This window comes from Mytilus trossulus, chromosome 1 (genome assembly GCF_036588685.1).
Source record: "Mytilus trossulus isolate FHL-02 chromosome 1, PNRI_Mtr1.1.1.hap1, whole genome shotgun sequence".
Taxonomy (NCBI): Eukaryota; Metazoa; Mollusca; class Bivalvia; order Mytilida; family Mytilidae; genus Mytilus; species Mytilus trossulus.
Genome location: NC_086373.1, coordinates 18,022,499 through 18,044,030, shown reverse-complemented (window position 1 = coordinate 18,044,030; position 21,532 = coordinate 18,022,499). Strand labels below are relative to the sequence as shown.

General features: G+C 31.8%; 1 protein-coding gene across 6 annotated transcripts in view; it reads right to left on the bottom strand.

Annotated features, from left to right (window-relative positions):
• The window catches only part of LOC134717621 (uncharacterized), a 118,029-nt gene that overhangs the window by 31,633 nt on the left and 64,864 nt on the right, over positions 1-21,532 (bottom strand). For all 6 annotated transcript variants that reach the window (XM_063580126.1, XM_063580118.1, XM_063580153.1 and 3 more), the window contains exon 3: positions 7,917-8,116. In XM_063580126.1, coding sequence (XP_063436196.1) covers positions 7,917-8,116 — 200 coding nt within the window. The remainder of the gene's footprint in view (positions 1-7,916; positions 8,117-21,532) is intronic.

Here is a 21,532-nt window from a genome sequence, read left to right as displayed (position 1 = left end):
CCCCAAGAGAAATTTTTAGTTTGTTCAACTCAATTGATGACATTATGCATAAGTAAACTCACAGGTTTTTAAAGAACGTTACCCTTGTAATAATTGGTAACAGAATGACAATTTGTGAACTTAAACAAACAGTTGTTATATAAGCAGCTAGAATTTCATGCTCGTTTGCGACATATCTTATTAACAGCAACTGTTGATGTATTATTTATTAACAATTTAGCTTTATGGAAGAATAATGAAATCTGTGAAATAAACTTTTATTTTAATACATCGGCTCTTCTTAACCATCATTTGTGTATCAACAAACCAGAAAGATAGAAAAAAAATAAACATGCCAATTTATTCTGTTGAAGGGACATGTTATATCAATATTCAATTCTCAAATAAAAATGAAATTACCAAAGCATTAACCATGTCTAGTGGGATATGTGTGCCTCCATGAAAGAAATATCACCAGACGGCTGGTAACAGTGATCTCTCATCAAATCATCAAAAGTATATTTTTTATAAATATTGCTGCTAAATTTTTTTGTCGAAATTTGAAATTAAAATAAAATCATTAATCCCTCAATCAAAAGTGTCAAGGAAATTTATGTGTAAGAGGTAAAATAACAAAAATACCGAACTCCGATGAAAATTCTGAAGGGAAAGTCTATAAGCAAATGACAAAATTAAATGCTTAAACACATCACAAGAATGAATTTTAATAATTTTTAATAATGTGAACCTCCCCTCTAATAAATTTTATTGTCTTTGTGATACATCCAAACCAGATGCTCCGCAGGGCGTAGCTTTATACGACCGCAGAGGTTGAACCCTGAACGGTTGGGGCAAGTATGGACACAACATTCAAGCTGGATTCCGCTCTAAATTTGGATTGTGATTAAATAGTTGACACAGCATAGGTTTCTGACACAATGAATATATTCAAATGAACTTAAAATTTTTGTTTTCTCTTAGAGCAATTCACTATGCTGTTGAATATTAATCCTCTCAAAAAAATGTTTGAAGAAATTTTCTTTTTATTTATGAAATTTCAAATGAGAAAAATTGAACCCAATTTTTTAATCACATCCCCCTTTCCCTTATTCCAAAACTAATTTCAATTAAAATATTCTAATGGAGTTTGCAACAATTACTACTCATTTAAATACATCATAAAATATTAAGATGTAAAAAAACTGCTTGTAATCACTGAATGGTAAAGATTATTTAAATTTATCAGTTGGTAGTAAAAAGTGAAGATACATTGTATATTGTATATAACAAAGATTTAAGTTGATTCTGGACAAAGAAAGATAACTCCAATTAAAAAAAATTCTTGCAGATATTTCTTGCTTACTATACTGGACAAAGAAAGATAACTCTTAATTAAAAAAAAATTTGCTATTTCACAATATTGTGTAATTAGATATTTCTTGCCATTGCACAATACTGTGCAATTGAAAAGACTTGCTATTGCACAATACTTAATATAATAATTTTAGATCCTGATTTGGACCAACTTGAAAACTGGGCCCATAATCAAAAATCTAAGTACATGTTTATATTCAGCATATCAAAGAGGCCCAAGAATTTAATTTTTGTTAAAATAAAACTTAGTTTAATTTTGGACCCTTTGCACTTTAATTTAGACCAATTTTAAAACTGGACCAAAAATTAAGAATCTACATACACAGTTAGATTTGGCATATCAAACAACACTAATTATTCAATTTTTGATGAAATCAAACAATGTTTAATTTTGGACCTCGATTTGGGCCAACTTGAAAACTGGGCCAATAATCAAAAATCTAAATACATTTTTAGATTCAGCATTTCAAAGAACCCCAAGGTTTCAATTTTTGTTAAAATCAAACTAAGTTTAATTTTGGACCCTTTGGACCTTAATGTAGACCAATTTGAAAACGGGACCAAAAATTAAGAATCTACATACACAGTTAGATTCGGCATATTAAAGAACCCCAATTATTCAATTTTGATGAAATCAAACAAAGTTTAATTTTGGACCCTTTGGGCCCCTTTTTCCTTAACTGTTGGGACCAAAACTCCCAAAATCATTACCAACCTTCCTTTTATAGTCATAAACCTTGTGTTTAAATTTCATAGATTTCTATTTACTTATACTAACGCTATGGTGCGAAAACCAAGAAAAATGCTTATTTGGGTCCCTTTTTGGCCCCTCATTCCTAAACTGTTGGGACCGAAACTCCCAAAATCAATACCAACCTTCCTTTTGTGGTCATAAACATTGTGTTTAAATTTCATTGATTTCTATTTACTTTAACTAAAGTTATTGTGCAAAAACCAAGAATAATGCTTATTTGGGCCCTTTTTTGGCCCCTAATTCCTAAACTGTTGAAACCAAAACTCCCAAAATCAATCCCAACCTTTCTTTTGTGGTCATAAACCTTGTGTCAAAATTTCATAGATTTCTATTAACTTAAACTAAAGTTATAGTGTGAAAACAAAGAAAATGCTTATTTGGGCCCTTTTTGGCCCCTAATTCCTAAAATGTTGGGACCAAAACTACCAAAATCAATACCAGCCTTCCTTTTATGGTCATAAACCTTGTGTTAAAATTTCATAGATTTCTATTCACTTTTACTAAAGTTAGAGTGCGAAAACTAAAAGTATTCGGACGACGACGACGACGACGACGACGACGACGACGACGACGACGCCAACGTGATAGCAATATACGACGAAAATTTTTTCAAAATTTGCGGTCGTATAAAAACCAACGGAAGCCTATCGATGGATTCAAGGTCAAGACAAAGTGAAAACATCGGGAGTCGAATTTGTGCAGATGTAACTGTCGTTTATAAGCAGTTATATATAATAACATGCAAGTAGTTTGCCATTTTGGATATGATCTATTTTGATATACTAAAATGCAAAATGTAAATGTGTAACTTAAATGTTTATAACATGAATTTGTATGCAATGCATTACCAATTATTACTCCTTTTCTTTTATTCTTATTTTATTGCTAAGAAGCAGAGAAAATAAATTGCAAACAAGTATAAAAAAATGTGTTTGTTCCTTTGAAATATATGTCCTATAAGATTATTCTAAAGTCATGTATATATTATTCATAACAGTAAAGAGAGTTTTTCAATAACAAACCCATCATAGAAACCAGGATTGAAATTTTGTATTATCGTCTGACGTGCGTTTCTTCTTCAAAAGAATGGTCAGTGACGTTCGAATAATAAAAGTTAACAGGGCAAAACAAATCACAAAGACGAAGAGCAATGAGAGCAAAACATCCTTTAAAGTTTTGCCAAATACAGCTAAGGTAATCTATTCCTGTGGTAGAAAAGAACTTTTATTTAAAAAATTTAAAGTTTGAAAAAAGATAATTTAAAAGTATGACCATATCAATGATTATTCATGGCAACACAACAGTACTGACTATACTAAAAAGTAAAATCACAAAAATACTGAACTCAGAGGAAAATCAATTTGGAAAGTCCATAATCACATGGCAAAATCAAAAAACAAAACGCATCAAAAACGAATGGACAAGAACTGAAACCATGTATCATGAAACATACCAACAGATGTATAACGCTGATATAAAACTTGATTAATGTTATGCGTTTTATGTAAATATTTTTCCTGAGATCCGGGCTCCGAAGTATTTCCCAAAGTTATAAAAAAAATAAGTAAAATTACAAAAATACTGAACCCCGAGGAAAAGTCAAAACGGACACTCCCTATTAAAATGGCAAAATCAAAAGCTCAAACACAGATAAATTGGTGATTACATCTGTGTTTCTTAAAAATGTCTTCAATTTTTATTATTTATATAAATATTATCCGACTGTGCGTAATATTATCGGTTGGATACCTTATTTATCATTTTAAATTAACACAAATAGTGCATGATATTAAAACAAATGGCATTTATTGGCCATTGATACTAAACAAGATATACAATGCTTTAATTCAAGTTGGAATATCTAACAGTCTAGACGTCATTATTCGTTCAATAAACGTGATATATATCCGACAGAACCCATGACTCTGTGCTAAGTAGGATTTAGTTATCTTTGCTGGACATCAGTAGTCAGTGTACAATTATCATACTAAGGAAATACTATCCAACAAGATTGTCTCGCCACAGACAAATTTTTGACTCTATATAAATCATTTCATTGAAAAATTGTTTTTAACGCACAAAATAGACAGCAATATACGTAGAGTCAGCAGTAGCGTACCGCTGTTCAAAAGCAAAAAATCGATTGAGAGAAAACAAATCTGGGTTACAAACTAAAACCAAGGAAAAACACATCATCGGGTCATATAAATGTTGTCATCGTCACTTTCAGTCAATAAAAACACGCATTGGTATTAGAAATAGTGTCGACATAACAGTCAATAGGAAATGTATGTCGTTGTTAGCTTATCGCCATCCCAAACTATAGCATCTATAAGCATACCTACTGTTTCTATTCTAGCAGATACGAAGGTTTTAAATGGACATCAACGTTGGATATATGTATTAAGCAGTTGATTAATAAATCTCTGTAAGCTGACAATACTGAAGCCCACAAGTACAGGTTGTCATCCTTGTTCAAAGTATTGATAATCAATACGTGTCGTGTAATTTGCTTATCAATATAAAACAGAGCATTGTGTCTGCAGACATTTACCAAAGATTTAGTGAAAGTATAGTCTTTATAATTATAATACTTAAATAATACTTGTCATTTAGGCTACTAACTTAATCAAGGATATCAGTAAGAACGTAAGAATTTTCTGACATTCGTTCGCGGTGTAATTTGCAAGAAATGTCCATTGCAGACCATGCGAATAAACGATATTGACATTTTCTGGACGCGATGTTGATTGCAAAGTATTGCACAATCACGTTTTATCACTTTTGATACTACTAAAGACTATGAGTGGGCGAAATCTGTTAATGCAAAACGTTAAAAAATCCTTCACTGTGTTTTGATAACATGTTTGCTGTTGTATGGTTATACTCTTTCCCTGTATAAAGAACTTAAATCTTTGAAAACGCCGTTGTTTTCCAATGGTACAAACTATGTATTTAAGCTAAAATTTACTTTATTCGAATACAACAATGATTATATAGTTCTCTTATTTGTTTGCACGTTTAATTCTATATTTAAGGGTGTGTAGAGAGAAGTTTTGTATGACCATCGTAGTATCTACATGTACATGATCAGTGTTGACTGCGTCGTACTTTAAAAAGAGCTATATTAAAATTGAGAGTGGAAATGGGGAATGTGTCAAAAAAACAACAATCGTACGAATAAAAACTTTTTTAAATATACATAGTCAATACTAAACAGTTAACGATGAATCAAAGAAGCTGTTTCTCGTCTACAATTGGAAGCTCTCAGACAAATAAGATACAACAATAGTTAACCAATGATCAAATTGTAAAATTCCAATTTGAATGTATAATACAACCTATTAATAACTGAGGTAATTGCATGAACTAGAAAAGGTGCTATGTATTGCCTATATGATAAAATAACATTTATGGTCAGCTCGTACCGGACCGTACGCGTATACTCATACTGTCCAACCGTACGCGTATGGTCGGACCGTACGAGTATACGTATACGGTCCGGACCGTACGCGTACGGTCCAAATACTCATATGGTCTGGAACATATACACCGGCCATTTTTAGCGAGACTCCGACAGAGCTTAAGGGTGGGGATTTCACCCCAAACGGTATTTTTATTTCAATAAGAACGACTTTTTTTATTTAAGATCTTAACCGACGAAAAACTTTCTTTCGCTAGTTGTAATACAGACACTTCGTATCGGTCAACCAATGGTGTCGCTATACTGCGATATCCGTTTTCAAATTAGATACGAATACGAGATAAATCAAATTGCATAAGTTCCCCTGTCACCGCAAAATATCCTTTTAAAATAGTCTCTTACACATAGTCATTATAAAGCTCGAATGAATAAATAATTGATTTCTGGTTTGTGTCACGATTTAATGCACTCAAAACCACCAGTTTGTCTATTCGTACTTTGGGTTATATTGTAATACGTCTAACCGAAGTGCATATGGAGAAACCATTTCCGTTTCAATTTCAAAAATGGCATGGAACAGGAATCAATTCATTTTGTTTTTCACACTGTGTGATCATGTTATATGTAAGCAATATTGCATATCGATGACATGAAAAATGTATATTTAACAAATAGTCATTATTCTATGTGACATCTAGTCCATTGATACCATGTGTTAAAATTCTACTAAATCTCGTTGCAAATACTCTTTGCTACAGGATAGTTTTGCATTTGTCCACACAGTTCTTGCAATGGCATTCAAGATAAACCAGGAAAAATATTCTATATATCTCCGTTCACAAGGGAAATAAAAGAAGCACCAAAATGTCTACATAACATTAACCTCAATTAAAACCTGGTGTCAATATTTTTAGAAAAAAAAAGGAAAAAAAGGTGATGCTATAAAAACAACAGATAAATAAAATCTGTAACTTTCAAAAATAAAATCTGTAACTTTCAACAACAAGCAAAACTAATACGGTTTATATCCCTACAATGAGTATGACAATCCGCAACCCTGATCACATAGCATAGATAACAGGCTTCTGACTTGGGTAGTAACATATCGATTGTCACTGGGTTACATGAATGTGGGCGCTCAATGCTTCGTATTTATGAAGGCAGTGATATAACAGCACTCAAGATACTAATATATAAAGGTAATCGAAGAGTGAAATATATGATACAGAAGCTTCATAATTCTCATCCGGAATGTCCGATTTTCCCCTACTTAATGTATTTGATGTTAAAGCCGTACTAAACAAACTTATTTAATTAGATAATGCAATATACACTCCGTTAAATTTCGACAAATCTAATCGTGTCAGCTTGTCATTCCATGGCTTAGGACAGATCTAATCTTGTTAATATTTGATCACATAAAACATAGTTAATGAGAAAATAGGTAATAATGATGACAGACATCTTTCTGATCAAATTACTTAAGAGAATAACGCGAGAACTCGAGGCTTAGACAAGATTTCCGTATATATCTCGGTTCAAGAAAGTTGATTTTTCTCCTGCAAATCTACAGAATAGATGTCGTGCTGCTCCTTATAATGATTGTCTCAAACTTTAATTATTTCAATATTTGTAGTTAACAAAAAATCAATAAAAGATCTTTGCTTCGAAGCGTTTATCCGCAAAACTTTTATAAAAACATTGTGCGTTCTTTTCTATTACCGTTTTTAATCGGAGTTCTCTATAATATTCAGACTTCAAAAGCACCCTCTGTGCAAACTTCTGTTATATATTAGAGATACAAAGTAGGACACAAGTCGTTATGAAACTTCAGTGTGTTTTACTTGATTTTATTAAATCTAATTTTCGTTAAACATTGATTTTTAAAACGAACAAAATGCAGGGAACCGAAGGTGCACTTTTTATAGGTTATGGGCATACAAATATATTTTTTTAAAATGGCAAAATAGCCACTGGTATTAAATTGTTGATAGTAATGTCATCATAAATTGCCAGATGGTGGCAGTGGGATTTTTTTCCCAGTCTTCCCTTTTATGTACAGTTATACCCTTGATAATATGTGAAAGCATGTATTTTGATTCGATATAAATCTATGTGCGATACAATAGGTAAACACACCGTACTTTAGGAAGCCTAAAAAGACGTCGAAAAGACAGATATGATATTTGTTCAAACAGTTATCCACTTGAATAATTGTTGAAGTCCTAATATTTTAGCTATATACATATACATGTGTATGTTATTTCTGGTTAACAATAGCAACTGAACTAATGTTTCCTTCATAAAAAAAAACTGCGTATGTTAGTTCCTCTATACTTTTACAAATGAACGAACATTTATTACTTTTTTTTACTAAAATCTTACCGGAAGTATCCTCGGAATCGGATGTTACTATGACACCTGGGACAGCACTAAATATATCTGGGGAAACACGTGGAGATGGTAATACTTTCACATATCCGTTTTCTGTTTGGTTATGAACAGTTAATCTACACAAGTCTTTACATATACTAGATACCTCCTCTTCAGATACCAAACTATTCTCTCGGGAAACGTCAAACGAACTACAACAAAAAATTAAATTACCTTATTATTTAGTTGAAAGAAGTATTAAGGATTGCCTAATTTAGTGCTTAAAGTTTGATCATTTCTTTTGTGCAATATTTCGTTTTAAATATATTTATTATGCATGTAATATGCGACTGCATCTTGTATCAATGATGATAAACACTGCTATTGTTATCTTTATAGTTATTTCATATACTATCCAAACAAATCAGATAGACAGTGTTTTACAAGACAAGAAACTATTTCCCCCTTTTGTTACCTATCCCTTTTTTAAAGAAATGTTAGCCTTGCATTTTACAAGTTTGTATATGTGCATGCTGTAAATATTTGCAGATATCCGGTCTCGTTATTTGCACACATCCGATCTCGTAACTAGACCAATGTTTTATTCCCAAAGTTCACCAAAGTAATTATACTAAAATGTGCCGCAATATGATGTAATCACGCCAAAGAATAATGTGTCTTGAAAGTCACAATTACAATGTCCTGATAATAACAATTAGATGTAATGGTTCTGTCAACTAAAGAGATTTTCAATATACGCATATCCCTCTTAAACATCTGTTCATTATTACACATAAACTCAGTTTTGATGAGTGATGAACTTTTCGATTTCGATTTGATATGTTTTAGTACTTTGGAGAAAACTTCATTATCACTGAACTAGTATATATGTGTTTAGGGGTCAGCTGAAGGACGCCTCCGGGTTGGGGAATTTCTCGTTGCATTGAAGACCTGTTGGTGACCTTCTGCTGTTGTCTGCTCTATGGTCGGGTTGTTGTCTCTTTTGCACATTCCCCATTTCCAGTCTCAATTGTATTGATCCTATACAGTTTTTATTTGGTTAATGTGGAAATCACATAGTAGAATATATATGATATCTAAAGTGACGTTAATTTTACCAAAGTTTGTCAAATTGATTTTGTTTTATATTAATAGATAACATGTACGTTAAAAGGTAAAATCACAAAAATACTGAACTCCTAGGAAAATTCAGAACGAAAAGTTCCTAATCAAATGTCAAAATCAAAAGCTCAAACACATCAAACGAATGGATAACAACTGTCTTATTCCTGACTTGGTACAGTTTTTTTAAATTTTGTTATGTAGACAAAGGTGGATTAAATTTGGTTTTATAGCTAGGTAAACTTCTCACTTGTATGATAGTCGCATCAGATTAGTTGATGTTATATATATACCCTGCGTTTGTAGGTTTTATACCGTAACTATAAACAACTGTCATACAAGAGGGAGTTCTAGCTAGCTATAAACAACTGTCATACAAGAGGGAGTTCTAGCTAGCTATAAACAACTGTCATACAAGAGGGAGTTCTAGCTAGCTATAAACAACTGCCATAGAAGAGGGAGTTCTAGCTAGCTAAAAACAACTGTCATACAAGAGGGAGTTCTATAGACCAAGGTTAAAACTGCAATTTTATTCGTAAAACGCCTGTGTTTGTTCCTTTGGTTGATAAATGTTTGATTTTGTTAGTTTTTAATGGACTTTCCTTTTTGAATTGACCTTTCTATAAACATTAGTAAAATACATTCTAAATGTACAATTGGTATAGAGATTGAAGGTGACTATTTCTCCTTCGAATATTTCTTTAACTAAAAATTGATACAAAAAAAATACGCTACTGTTTTCGCTAAAACACGCAGCTTTGTTTATACATGAACTATAACAAATAAATGAAAGAAAATATTTTTCTTATCTTCCATAAAAAACGAAATTACATTAAACAATTGTAATAGAGATTGTTATTCTACAGTGGTTTACATTTTATAAGAAAGAAAAATTGTCATTCCTTAGGTAAACATGTAACTTGGCATTGCACAAGATCATGTTTTTCTCTGGCTGTTTATGACGTCTTTACACTAAATCCATCGTATGTTGGATGTATACGGGTTGAGTGTAAAGTCTAAGAGGCATGATTTTTTTATTAGTTGTTAGTGGCTTTGGACTAGCTGTCAGATAACTGCAAGTACTCAGATCTGTTCAATGTGTCTTTTTTTGTCGGGATGTATAAGTACCCGGCCACGTCCACTTGTATTTTTTGTCTATCTGATGAGTTAAGCCTTTTTCAACTGATTTTTATAGTTCGTTCTTGTGTTGTACTGTTATAAAACTGTCCCAGGTTAGGGGGAGAGTTGGGATCCCGCTTATATGTTTAACACCGCCACATTATTTATGCATGTGCCTGTCCAAAGTCAGGAGCCTGTAATTCAGTGATTGTCGTTTGTTTATGTGTTACATATTTGTTTTTCGTTCATTTGTTTACATAAATAAGGCCGTTAGTTTTCTCGTTTGAATTGTTTAACATTGTCTTATCGGGGCCTTTTATAACTGACTATGCGGTATGGGCTTTGTTCATTGTTGAAGATCGTACGGTGACCTATAGTTGTTAATGTTTGTGTCATTTTGGTCTTTTGTGGATAGTTGTCTCATTGGCAATCATACCACATCTTCTTTTTTATATGTTAAGTTGTTTCTAATTTCATACTCAGTATATATATATACTAAAAAAAAAGGAAGATGTGGTATGATTGCCAAAGCGTACTTCGTCGTAAATTGAATTTCAATTTCTTGCAATGTTAAAACAAATATAAAGTACAAATAAAATGTATTGTTCCTCCAAGTATTACACAATTCACAAAGTTGACTTTTAATTGAAATGAACAAAACAAGTCAATTCTGAAAGAAATTTATGGACAATTTAATCAAACATGTAATCTGCAACTGATAATACAAATGTGTGAATTTATCAAACAAAAAGCTGTTACAATGGTGATGTATATCAAGTTTCTTGAGAAAATAAATAACTTATCTAAAATAAAAGAAATAGAATTGTATCTTAAAAAGTCAAATATAAGAGTTACTGCAGTGAATAATTACTTCTTAGGATATTAATAGATAAGATGTAATTGTCTTTCAGAAATAAATTGGATTTCAATAATATTAATTCTCAATTACGACGAGTCACGATCGTTTAGTTAATTTCAAACACAGATGTGAAATATGAGATATTTGATCAAAAGATGAGACAAAGAAAATCAAACGTGACAGACAATTGAATATAAATACGGTTGAAACTTACAACGTTAAAATTGTATAACCAAATGTCAAAACGTTAATCACAGTTAAAATCAGCATCGAAACGTTTTTGTTTTCATATTTCTTCATTTGCCTTGTTTGAATATCAAATGCTGTATGTTCACGTGGTATGTTTTAGATTTATAAACTTTATGTACTAGTATGTGAATATCGGTTCATTGGCTTCTGGATTGGACGTTTACCTGCGATACCGACCATGTAGAAGTCACAACTATTGCTATCATTTTCGTTCTCATAACACAATTCAAAAGTTAGGAGAGCAAATAATGTTATTTGTGTAAGAGTTAAATAAAGTCCTGAGTTTTGAACAGAATCAACTTAAGCATTCAATTTCTCAAATGCTGGCTTTTGAAAATAAACCAAGCCAGTAACATTCTTTACGATTTGAATCCATTTTTAAAGTTATTAAGTTTTAAGCCAGCCATGTATTCTATATTAAGACGACAATGCTACAGCCAAAATATGTTAAATGAGAGTCTCGTGTGAAATTTTCTAAGATATTGTAGTATTCTAATTAGATAGAATCAATAGCAATTGTGACATGATACAAAATACGTTAAACTTTAAGTCACACAAATACGTAGCTAATCTATTAACAAACATTCTAACATGTATTTGGTAATATCAATGTTACACGTATATGTATGTGGATAGTTCAAATTGAATGAATAATACAGTGAATGTGTTCGTGGACTGTTGCGTCACATTGCAAACTCAATAGCAATGGCATCATGTCATAACAAAAAGATTCATGTCAATAAAGAAATAACACTGAGCCCCTGATATCTACCTAATATTGATGCAATGCGTCTTTAAAGCTGAATGTGTATTCCGCCATAATGGATTGAAAAAATCGGTCTCAATTCTTAGGGGACCATATGTGGAGCAGGATTCAGAGCCTTCGCAATCACCTCTTAAGTCAAGATGTTATTCACGTTGCTCAGTCTTTTCTCTTCTATGTTGTGTTTTTGAACTGTTGTTTGCCTGATCGCCTTTTTTTTTAGCTATGACGTTGTCATTTTTTTTTCAGCTAATGATTTGATTCCCCCTTTGGTATCTTTCGCCTCGCTTTTACTCACGTTTTTTTATGCGGTAGTGTAAGTTATTTATGAGGATGTTTTGGATTTTGGGTTTTTTTTTGTTTTTTTTTGGTTACCTGCACTTTTATTTTCAACAGATTCAAATATTGACTGGTAGTTGATCATTTATTCATGAGTTTACATAGTTTCTGCATACAAAAATTTTCAATATTACATTGCGTAACATCAACATTGCTTTCATAAACAAGATGTTCCTCGTAAATTACAATTTCTCTTTGTTTTCTAGCGGTTATTGGTTTTATTGTCTAAAGTTCATTAAAATTTAAGTGCAAATGTTTTAATGTTTAATTGGTTAAATTATTCGGCCATAAAACTAGTTGTCAATTCCTGAAAAATCGAATTTTCTCTAAATCGAGCTCAATTGGTTTTGTGGTTATTAAAAACGTCTCCACATCAATGCAATTGTTTTCTTTGGCCATTAAAATATATGCATTATTACTCAATAAATGACATTTTCGTTTTACTTAGAATTGTCTTTTCTAAGTTATATAGACTAGAGACATAAACTTGAAATCAGACATGTACAGTTCCCCATGATACGTTTCTATCTTTTGATGATACGTAAATTTTTGTTCATTTTCTTAAACATATGTGCCATAATTGATATTATGTGTGGTTAATTCTTGGATGGAGAGTTGTCTCATTGGCACTAATACCACATCTTCTTATATCCAATTAATAATTGGATCTCGTCTTCCACCTGAAAGATCTAAGGATTCTAACGGTAAAAGCTACTTCCTCGTGAATTTAAAAAAAAAACATAAACATAAGTGGCTACAGAAAATGCCATACTAGTGATGTATCAAAATATTATTAACAGCAATAAGTCAACAACCATTTTTTGAAAGGGGGAGGGGGTTACTTAACAAAATGCTATGATGCTGCAACTGTCCAGAATTGATGTTCAACGCCACTTGAAGTTCACATGAGGCTTATTTTTCCTGGATACAGTTTCGGAATTAGTTTCTGAAATTAAATAAGTCTCTAACCAAAAACTCCATTCCTCAAAAGCATGTGTTTAAATCGACCGTAAAAATTTACCTTAACCTCTTAATTTTATTCTACTCGAAGCAAGAACTGAAAAAAATACATTGAGTATGGGCTTTGCTCATTGTTGTAGGCCGTACTGTGATATATTGTTCTTAATTTCTGTGTCATTTTATATCTTGTGGCGATTTGTCTCATTGCCAATCATACCACATCTTCTTTCTTATATTGAAGTTTTCTTCAGCTAAAAGTAATTAGATAACACAACCTTATATCAGACAACGAGAAAGGTTGCAGAGATAGCGATAGACCTGTCTTACGACTTGTGGTTAGAATTGCGTGCAGGCTACTCGTAACAATTATTCTTATTACTTCTACCATCCCATTGTAAAATGCGTCCAGACTGCATTAACAAAAATACTATAAGTCTGAAGCGAGATGTACTACTTGCACGATATACTTTGAATTTTGTTTAAAATATACATTTTTCTAACTAAGTTTTTTAAAGGTCTTTGGCGTCAAAATTTGTTTATTTAGAGCGCGCGTGATGATAATTATTATGGATACATGTGTCATGCGAGCCGACATCCGGGGCATACGTGGTGACCTCATTCCCTCATAAACAAAAAGTTATTTTGACTTTCCATAAAAAAAACTGCATCTACAGCAACATCGATCGAATTACATCAGGACTCATACATTGTAGTAACCATACCCGTAGCCAGGGGGAGTTTGGGGGGTTCGGACGACCCCCCCCCCCCCCTGAAACCAAATAAGCACTGTTAAAGTCAATGTTCTGTTCGAATTGTGACTGTTAAAGTCGAGTTTGTGAGTCCAACGAACCCCCCTTTGGAAATTCCTGGCTACGGGCCTGGTAGTAACAATAATGGGTTCTGACTATATAACAAACTCCAGTCTATAGAATTAATTACCGATCTCTTATGGAGATATTGCATAGGACAAAATAGACTGCAAAACTTTCCAAACTTTTTTTCATTTTGATTCAAAATTAAATGACGAAAAACCACCAGTTCGTAAAACAATTAAACTTGACTGATACATTTAGGTATACAAAAACGTCAAGGTCGTTATAGTGACAGATCAATATGTATGTCGTGTACAAGTTGCGATTTTGTACAGGTTATAACATGTACAAAAATATTGTACATGTTATAACTTGTATAATGCAAAAATACAAGTTATAACATGTACAAAAGTACCTCGTACATGTTATAACCTGTACAAAATATTGCTGAAAAATGGTTTCAACTTGTACAAAATTGAAAAATAAGGATATGTTTCTATTATTGCAACATATGTTATTAACCTCAATAATATTTTCATAACTTTTTTATTATTCCTTCATGCTAGTGTGTTTTGTCCTTTTTTTGATACAGTTAATGTCCAGGGGTCGGTATTTTGAAGCATTGCTAAGACCTGTCATAAGATATATATGTCTGAGGATAGCCAGGATAGATTAGTTTACAAATAAAATAGAGAATGGAAATGGGGTATGTGTCTAAAAAAACAACAACCCGCCGATGGAGCAGACAATATCCAAAGGCCAGAAATAAATGCTTTCAAAGTAGAGGACATATATTTAAAACAATCAAAATGACATTCGCCTCATGCAATGAGCTCATAGTTTATAAAATAAAAATTGAGTTATAAATTTACATAAGTCATGCTGAAGTCCAAAAATGTTAAAGAGTAGATCCAAATATATTGTCAATGGAGCGTGGTCCAATGAAACTATTTCAGCTTTCTCTTGCTTTCACAGAGTAAGCATATGAGAAAATGTTTTAGTCTTTGCATGCTATAAAAGGAGAGGGAGGAGTATTACCCAAAATAATAAGTCATTGTTCTTAAATTTTTTGAATGAATTTAGTTAGTAGTATATAATGTAATTGTCATTGGGGAAATGCAAGCTTTTAGTAAATAGTGTCACACTTATTTAAGCCATGATGGAACGAATAAAACATACAATTACATAAAAACACATTTTGACAACATAAGTCATAAAACATATATTTCTGAAATTTTGTGATCATTGTCCTCTACAGAAAAAATATTTTAGTTGTTCTTTATGCATTAGTGAATTTAAATGTATTTTTGACTTCATTAAGATTAATCTTAAATTTTGTACAAGTTAAAACCATTTTTAAGCAATATTTTGTACAGGTTATAACATGTATGAGGTACTTTTGTACATGTTATAACTTGTATTTTTGCATTATACAAGTTATAACATGTACAACATTTTTGTACATGTTATAACCTGTACAAAATCGCAACTTGTACACGACATATACATGCACCAAATTGAAAAATACCAGTTTATACGCTGACAATACAAAAATAAAGCCAAAAATTGCTTTAAAAATTAGGTTTTTGCATTTAATTATCATTTGCTAAGAGGTTGTAAATATTCACTGTAATGCATTTTGAACCCGTTTTATTGTTCGTTGATCACAATTAGTAGTTTATGAAATCCGAAATTAGCCGAATCCTGTGTAAGAACAGAACATAATTTATGTATGAATTCAACTAGACTAGTAAACACTATGTCTAATGATACCATGGTTTATTGAACTCAGAAATGGGAGATTCACAATTGAAAAGAACATATTCATCACGTTAGTAGATAACTGTGTCTCACAGTTTCATATACAACTAAACTTAAGCAATCAGTTGCATTTGCAAATACGTTTTATCATAGGTATGCATCAATTGTAAGGAAAGCCGTCAGTGTCAGGGAAAACATCGTTCTCATATAAAAATCGGGAGATGTGGTATGATTACTAATGAGACAACTGTATTTTACATCAACGAATCGAGGACATGACAATAAAAAATGAAAACAACCGCAGCTTGCCGGAAAGCCTTCGATTTAAACAATTTTAAATCAATCCATGTTCATATATAATCGTTACTTAAACAGAAAACGAATATTAAAACTAAATTGGTTTGTTTGATGAACCCGTAATGTACCGCTGTATAATAAAATATTCATTACATGTCTTTGTATATGTCCCATCAGAATTATAATTAAACGATGAAACTACATGTTTATCAAATACATGGGGACTATTTAATCAATTAGTTATTAGTTTCAATAAATGATTTTATAAATATAACCAATGTATATATATTTGACAAAAGTTAAAGATCCGATACGAATGGATTTCCGTTTAAATATATTAGCAGGAACACTTTATCCATGAAAACAAGCGTGATACAAACAAGTGCTTCATGTCACCTGATAAAAAGTCAGAAACAGAGAAGAAAAAGAAAAAAGTTGCATCTAAATGAGCATGAACCATAAACATGAATACATAGAAATATATATGTATGTAGTATTTTTAGATTTGTAACTAACATAGATGACAATGCTTACTGCAAAACGTACAGTTATCGTTTTCGAATAAAATATTAAATCGCAACAATATCTCCCAAAACCTAAAGAAGATATATTTTCAAATTAGCAATGAAAGGTGCTCAGACAAAATTAAGACGGTGCAATCATATAAGCTATATAGAAATGTTGGAGAATAGTTTGAAATTGAAATGAAAATAAACGGAGACCATAAAAATATTTATCCTTTTCTTATACATAAGTTTTAAAACTGTACAATTATGTGGTTATCTTCGTACTTGTTGATGAATTACATAATATTTTCTAAAAATTAATTACCTTATTGAAACACAACATGTCCCAAACTTCTGCATATGTAAAATCATAACAATATCGAAATCAAATAATCCATTTTGAACAGTCAAAATTAACGCACGTGGTTAGAAAGATGTCACATTTTGTCAATATCTGATTGGAGTCACTCTAATGTTTATCAACAGAGTCTTCGGAAAGAGTGAACCAATCAATAACTTTAATATAGAACAACATGGCATCGTAAATCAGCAACGAAACCATCTTTGTAAAACATTATTTGATTTGTCGTATTAATTCAAATTATGTTATGTGGCTATTTTGCCATATTAAACGTGGCCATAGGAACAGTGAAAACGTGTACTATAAAATTGAATGATTAATTTCAAACTGATCTACCAAATGATTTATTTCTATATTTGCCCTTGGTTCCGATCGATTTTTTCCCTCAATTTCTTTTTTCTTGAATAAAATAGATAAAATATAATTCTATATCGCTGACGGCTTTGGTGAAAAATTTAAATACATCTTAACTATTAAATATGTTATTTTTTTTACATCAACAAAAATATTAAATATATGAACCAGTGGTGATAAAACCTTGTTAAACAGAGCAGCATCCATTAATTGCTTTCGGCTGTTATCTGCTCATTGGTCGGGCTGTTGTCTCTTTGATATAATCCCCATTTCTATTCTAAATCGTATAGTTGGTGAATTTTTAAAGTTTCATAATACATTCCAATTTCCAAAGTGCCTTGTAATGAGGTACATGTAGTGTATGGATAATGCTTTGAAGATCCAAATATCCATAAATAAAATTACAGGATAATTGAAAGTCTTTAACAGTCACCCCCCCCCCCCCCCCCCCCCCCCCCCCCCCCCCCCCCCCGTTGTTTTCTAAATTTTGAATTTTTGAACTTGTCATAAATATTAAACCGGCAGCAGAAGGTCAAGATGCTAATAACTCGTAAAACCCTTTTTAAAGATTCATATATTGTTCCTGACGGGAATCCCATGAACTAATAAGGGAACAAGAAGGGGTATTTCCACAGAATAGCCATCATCTGCTATCAGACATCATCCGCAATGCGAATACATAATCGGTAAATATGTATAGAAAGCCGTACGGTGACCTATAGTTCTTAATTTCTGTGTCATTTTGGTCCCTTGTTGAGAGTTGTCTCATTGGCAATCATAACACGCCCTCTTTTTTCCAAAGACCTATTGGTGATCTTCTGCTGTTGTCTGTTCTATGGTCGAGTTGTTGTCTCTTTGACACATTTCCCATTTCCATTCTCAATTTTATAGGGAATTGATCATAAGTAGGATGTTTTCATAACTGAGGATATGTTCTGTGTAAAGACTAACAAATCTGTCTGCTTCTTTGCTAAGTATGTGACATTCAGGAAAAGAGATTAGTCGGTCCGTATAGAGAATAATGTAAGGGTAAACTTTCGATAGTGTTTCTTTCACATACATAGGAATATTGTTACTCATGGGTTGAAAATCCATAAAACCACTTTATTTACACAACGTGTCTATTGAATCTGTCCAAAGAAATTTGCTTTTGAATTAGCCGTTTAAATCAGACTTTACATGTCAGTTTTGAACAAAGAAGAGTTATATGTAACCATCATGTTCTCATCTTGAATGTTTAATTGTTTGTAATAATTGAAACTGGACGTTTAACAACCATGTATTAATTCTATGGTTTTGGTTTTTTTTTTAAATTGTTGTTTGTTTAATATATGTCGTTGCCATTGTTCTTTCTTCATTAATAACAACTAATGCCATATTTCAGAAAGGACGTACTAGACTTAGGTACCCTGGCACCAGCGGAATACATGAAGAAATTATGAGAGTGTCATCAAACTAAATTGACAAGGCAAACAAAAATGATAAAAAAAAATCATAAAAATGGGAGGGCAGACAAATGCCTACTTGGACATCATGAGCAATATGTATAAATGTTTAGCGTAATAAAAGGATACAAGCTTGTTTACTTCAAGAAGCATTTGACAGACATACCACGTAGGCCAAAGCTCGACGAATAACTAAGATGAAGACATTGTACTGTTATTAGTTATCTAAGATACCACAATCATATGCACATATTCAGTAAGTTTACTTCTGTTTTACAAGAGAATGATTATCCAGGTTCAATAATGGGGTATTTTGTGAAATATTGCAGACATTCACAATTTTAAGTAATTTTCTAAAACAAAATAATTCAACAACTAGTAAATCTTTTTAAACCTTATAAAAAAAGAGCACCTCATTCCATGATAGCAATCTAACAGTAGAAAACAGTTGTACCTTGAAAACATGATAAAAAAAACCATATTAACTTCCGCCAATTCCTGTCGTCTGCTCCCTAAGGTGATTTGAATGGTCAGTCCTATCTAATATATCTAAGGACAATTTGTGTTCATTTTATTACTTAGCTTCCTTCCGTTAAGATGATGTTGAAAAAAATCATCATTAGTTTGAGGTAGATAATTCATACTTTTTATAACATTAAAATCGATCGTTCGCAAACAGTGTTAAATTGTTTTGTGATGAGAGTTTTACAAGATTATGATTTGCACTTATCAGGCCAATAAATAAATCTATTGAGCTGATAATATAAGTGAGATACTACAATGAACTGTGGCGTAATAACAACCATATGTTGCTTCGGGTCTGAAGTTTAGCAACAATAATTGATTTCAAGTTTACATGTCTACAAATTTTAGACGATTGCGTCAAACATTTACAATATCTAAGAGTCTCTAGTGGTATAAAGGACATTTTATCTTAGGGCTATAGATATTCTCTGAATCATTTCTATAATAACTTTTGTCTTTCATTCTAAATTCTTATCACATTGTCTGTAAACAGATGATTATAACATGCATGTCAACGACAACATGACAGATAAGAAGAAAAATTAATTATTGTTGAATATCTATATATGCTGCAAAACCTAAAAGGGAATTAAAATTTTCAACACCTAAATGAAGAACATACATATGTCGGGGCCTTTTATAGATAACTATTTATTAGCTTTGCTCATTGTTGAAGGCCGAACGGTGGCATGCAGTTGTTAATTTCTGTGTCATTTCTCTTGTGAAGAGTTGTCTCATTGGCAATCATACCACATCTTCTTTTTAATATCTATTGTTTTGGTTGTTAGTTTCTTCTCGTCCAGCATATGTGTGCAATAATTGTCACTGAAGGATTATTTTAAAAGCAACAATCAATCTTTTAGTTTATCAGTACATAATTGCATATGCATACTATAAGAGAGCTTATCATGTGGCGTATACATCGACATTATTGGAACAGAACTGTTAGTCGTTTCTATCTTACGTATGGGTACTTTTAAAACAAAACTGAGTTGATACACTGGGATGAAATTTAAAGGTGAAAATAATGGTATTCTATAAATATACGTCAATTGTACTGTAATGGTAATATGCTCATTCATGAAGGCCGTATGGTGACCTATAATGTTAATTTCTGTGTTATTTGGTATACTGTGATATACACAGAAACGCGCACCATTCGAACAAAAACAATGTACTGTATGGTTTATTTAAACAACACAACATATATGAAGACAAGACAAGACACAATTATGTTTCCCCGAGTTTATTAGTACTAGAGATTATTTTTTCATAACTCGACTTTTTATTCACTTAAAACATGGTCGTAAGCCTGATGGAGTAAAGAAGGACCCCTGAATTTGTGTCACACCAGGGTCATTTCCAAAACGCCTTCTAGTATATAATACAACCTTATGGGCATACGATACAGTTACAGGGAAGGTAATGACGTTGCTAACGTAATTTGTTATTTTCGCGACGTCAAACTGTGACATATCGGGCAAAGGTGCATTTTTCGACTGATTTTCATCATTCAAACTGATTTAATTTGAAAACGAGTTCATGGACCCCTATTTTTCAAAACATCATTTTGTTTCATTTTGCATGGAGATTATGTGACCCAAATTTTATAAAACTGTAAATAGAGGATTTTTTTTAATTTTGATAAACAGGCAGTAAAAAATGACGTTTTTTTCTCAATTCATGAACATTTGATAAATATGAGTTATTTCTGAAAAAAAAATTGCATATTTTTTTAGGATATTTATTAAATACAGAAATTACCGATTATTTAACAAAAACAATTTGTGTTTATCTCTTATAACAAAAAAGTTATGTCTTTCTTTCGAAAAAGAAATTACGGCCACAAATCTGAATTTTGAGCAAATATACAAAATTTCGATCTCATTTTACTCAAAAAGTAGCACATGAAGGTATATTTTTTTTATTACATATTTGATTCAATCAGGTAAAATCTAGCCTATATGCAAATTTTCATGAACTTGTAAATACAGGATCAAAACTGTATCGTATGCCCTTAAGTCACTCCTTTAGTTTGCTGTTCTATGAACATTAAGTTGCATATCGGAACATGTAATCAAATTAAAACGGCATAAAAAGGCTTGAACTGTAAATTGGGTTTTTCAGAGAATGATAAGGAGCTTATTTACCAAAAA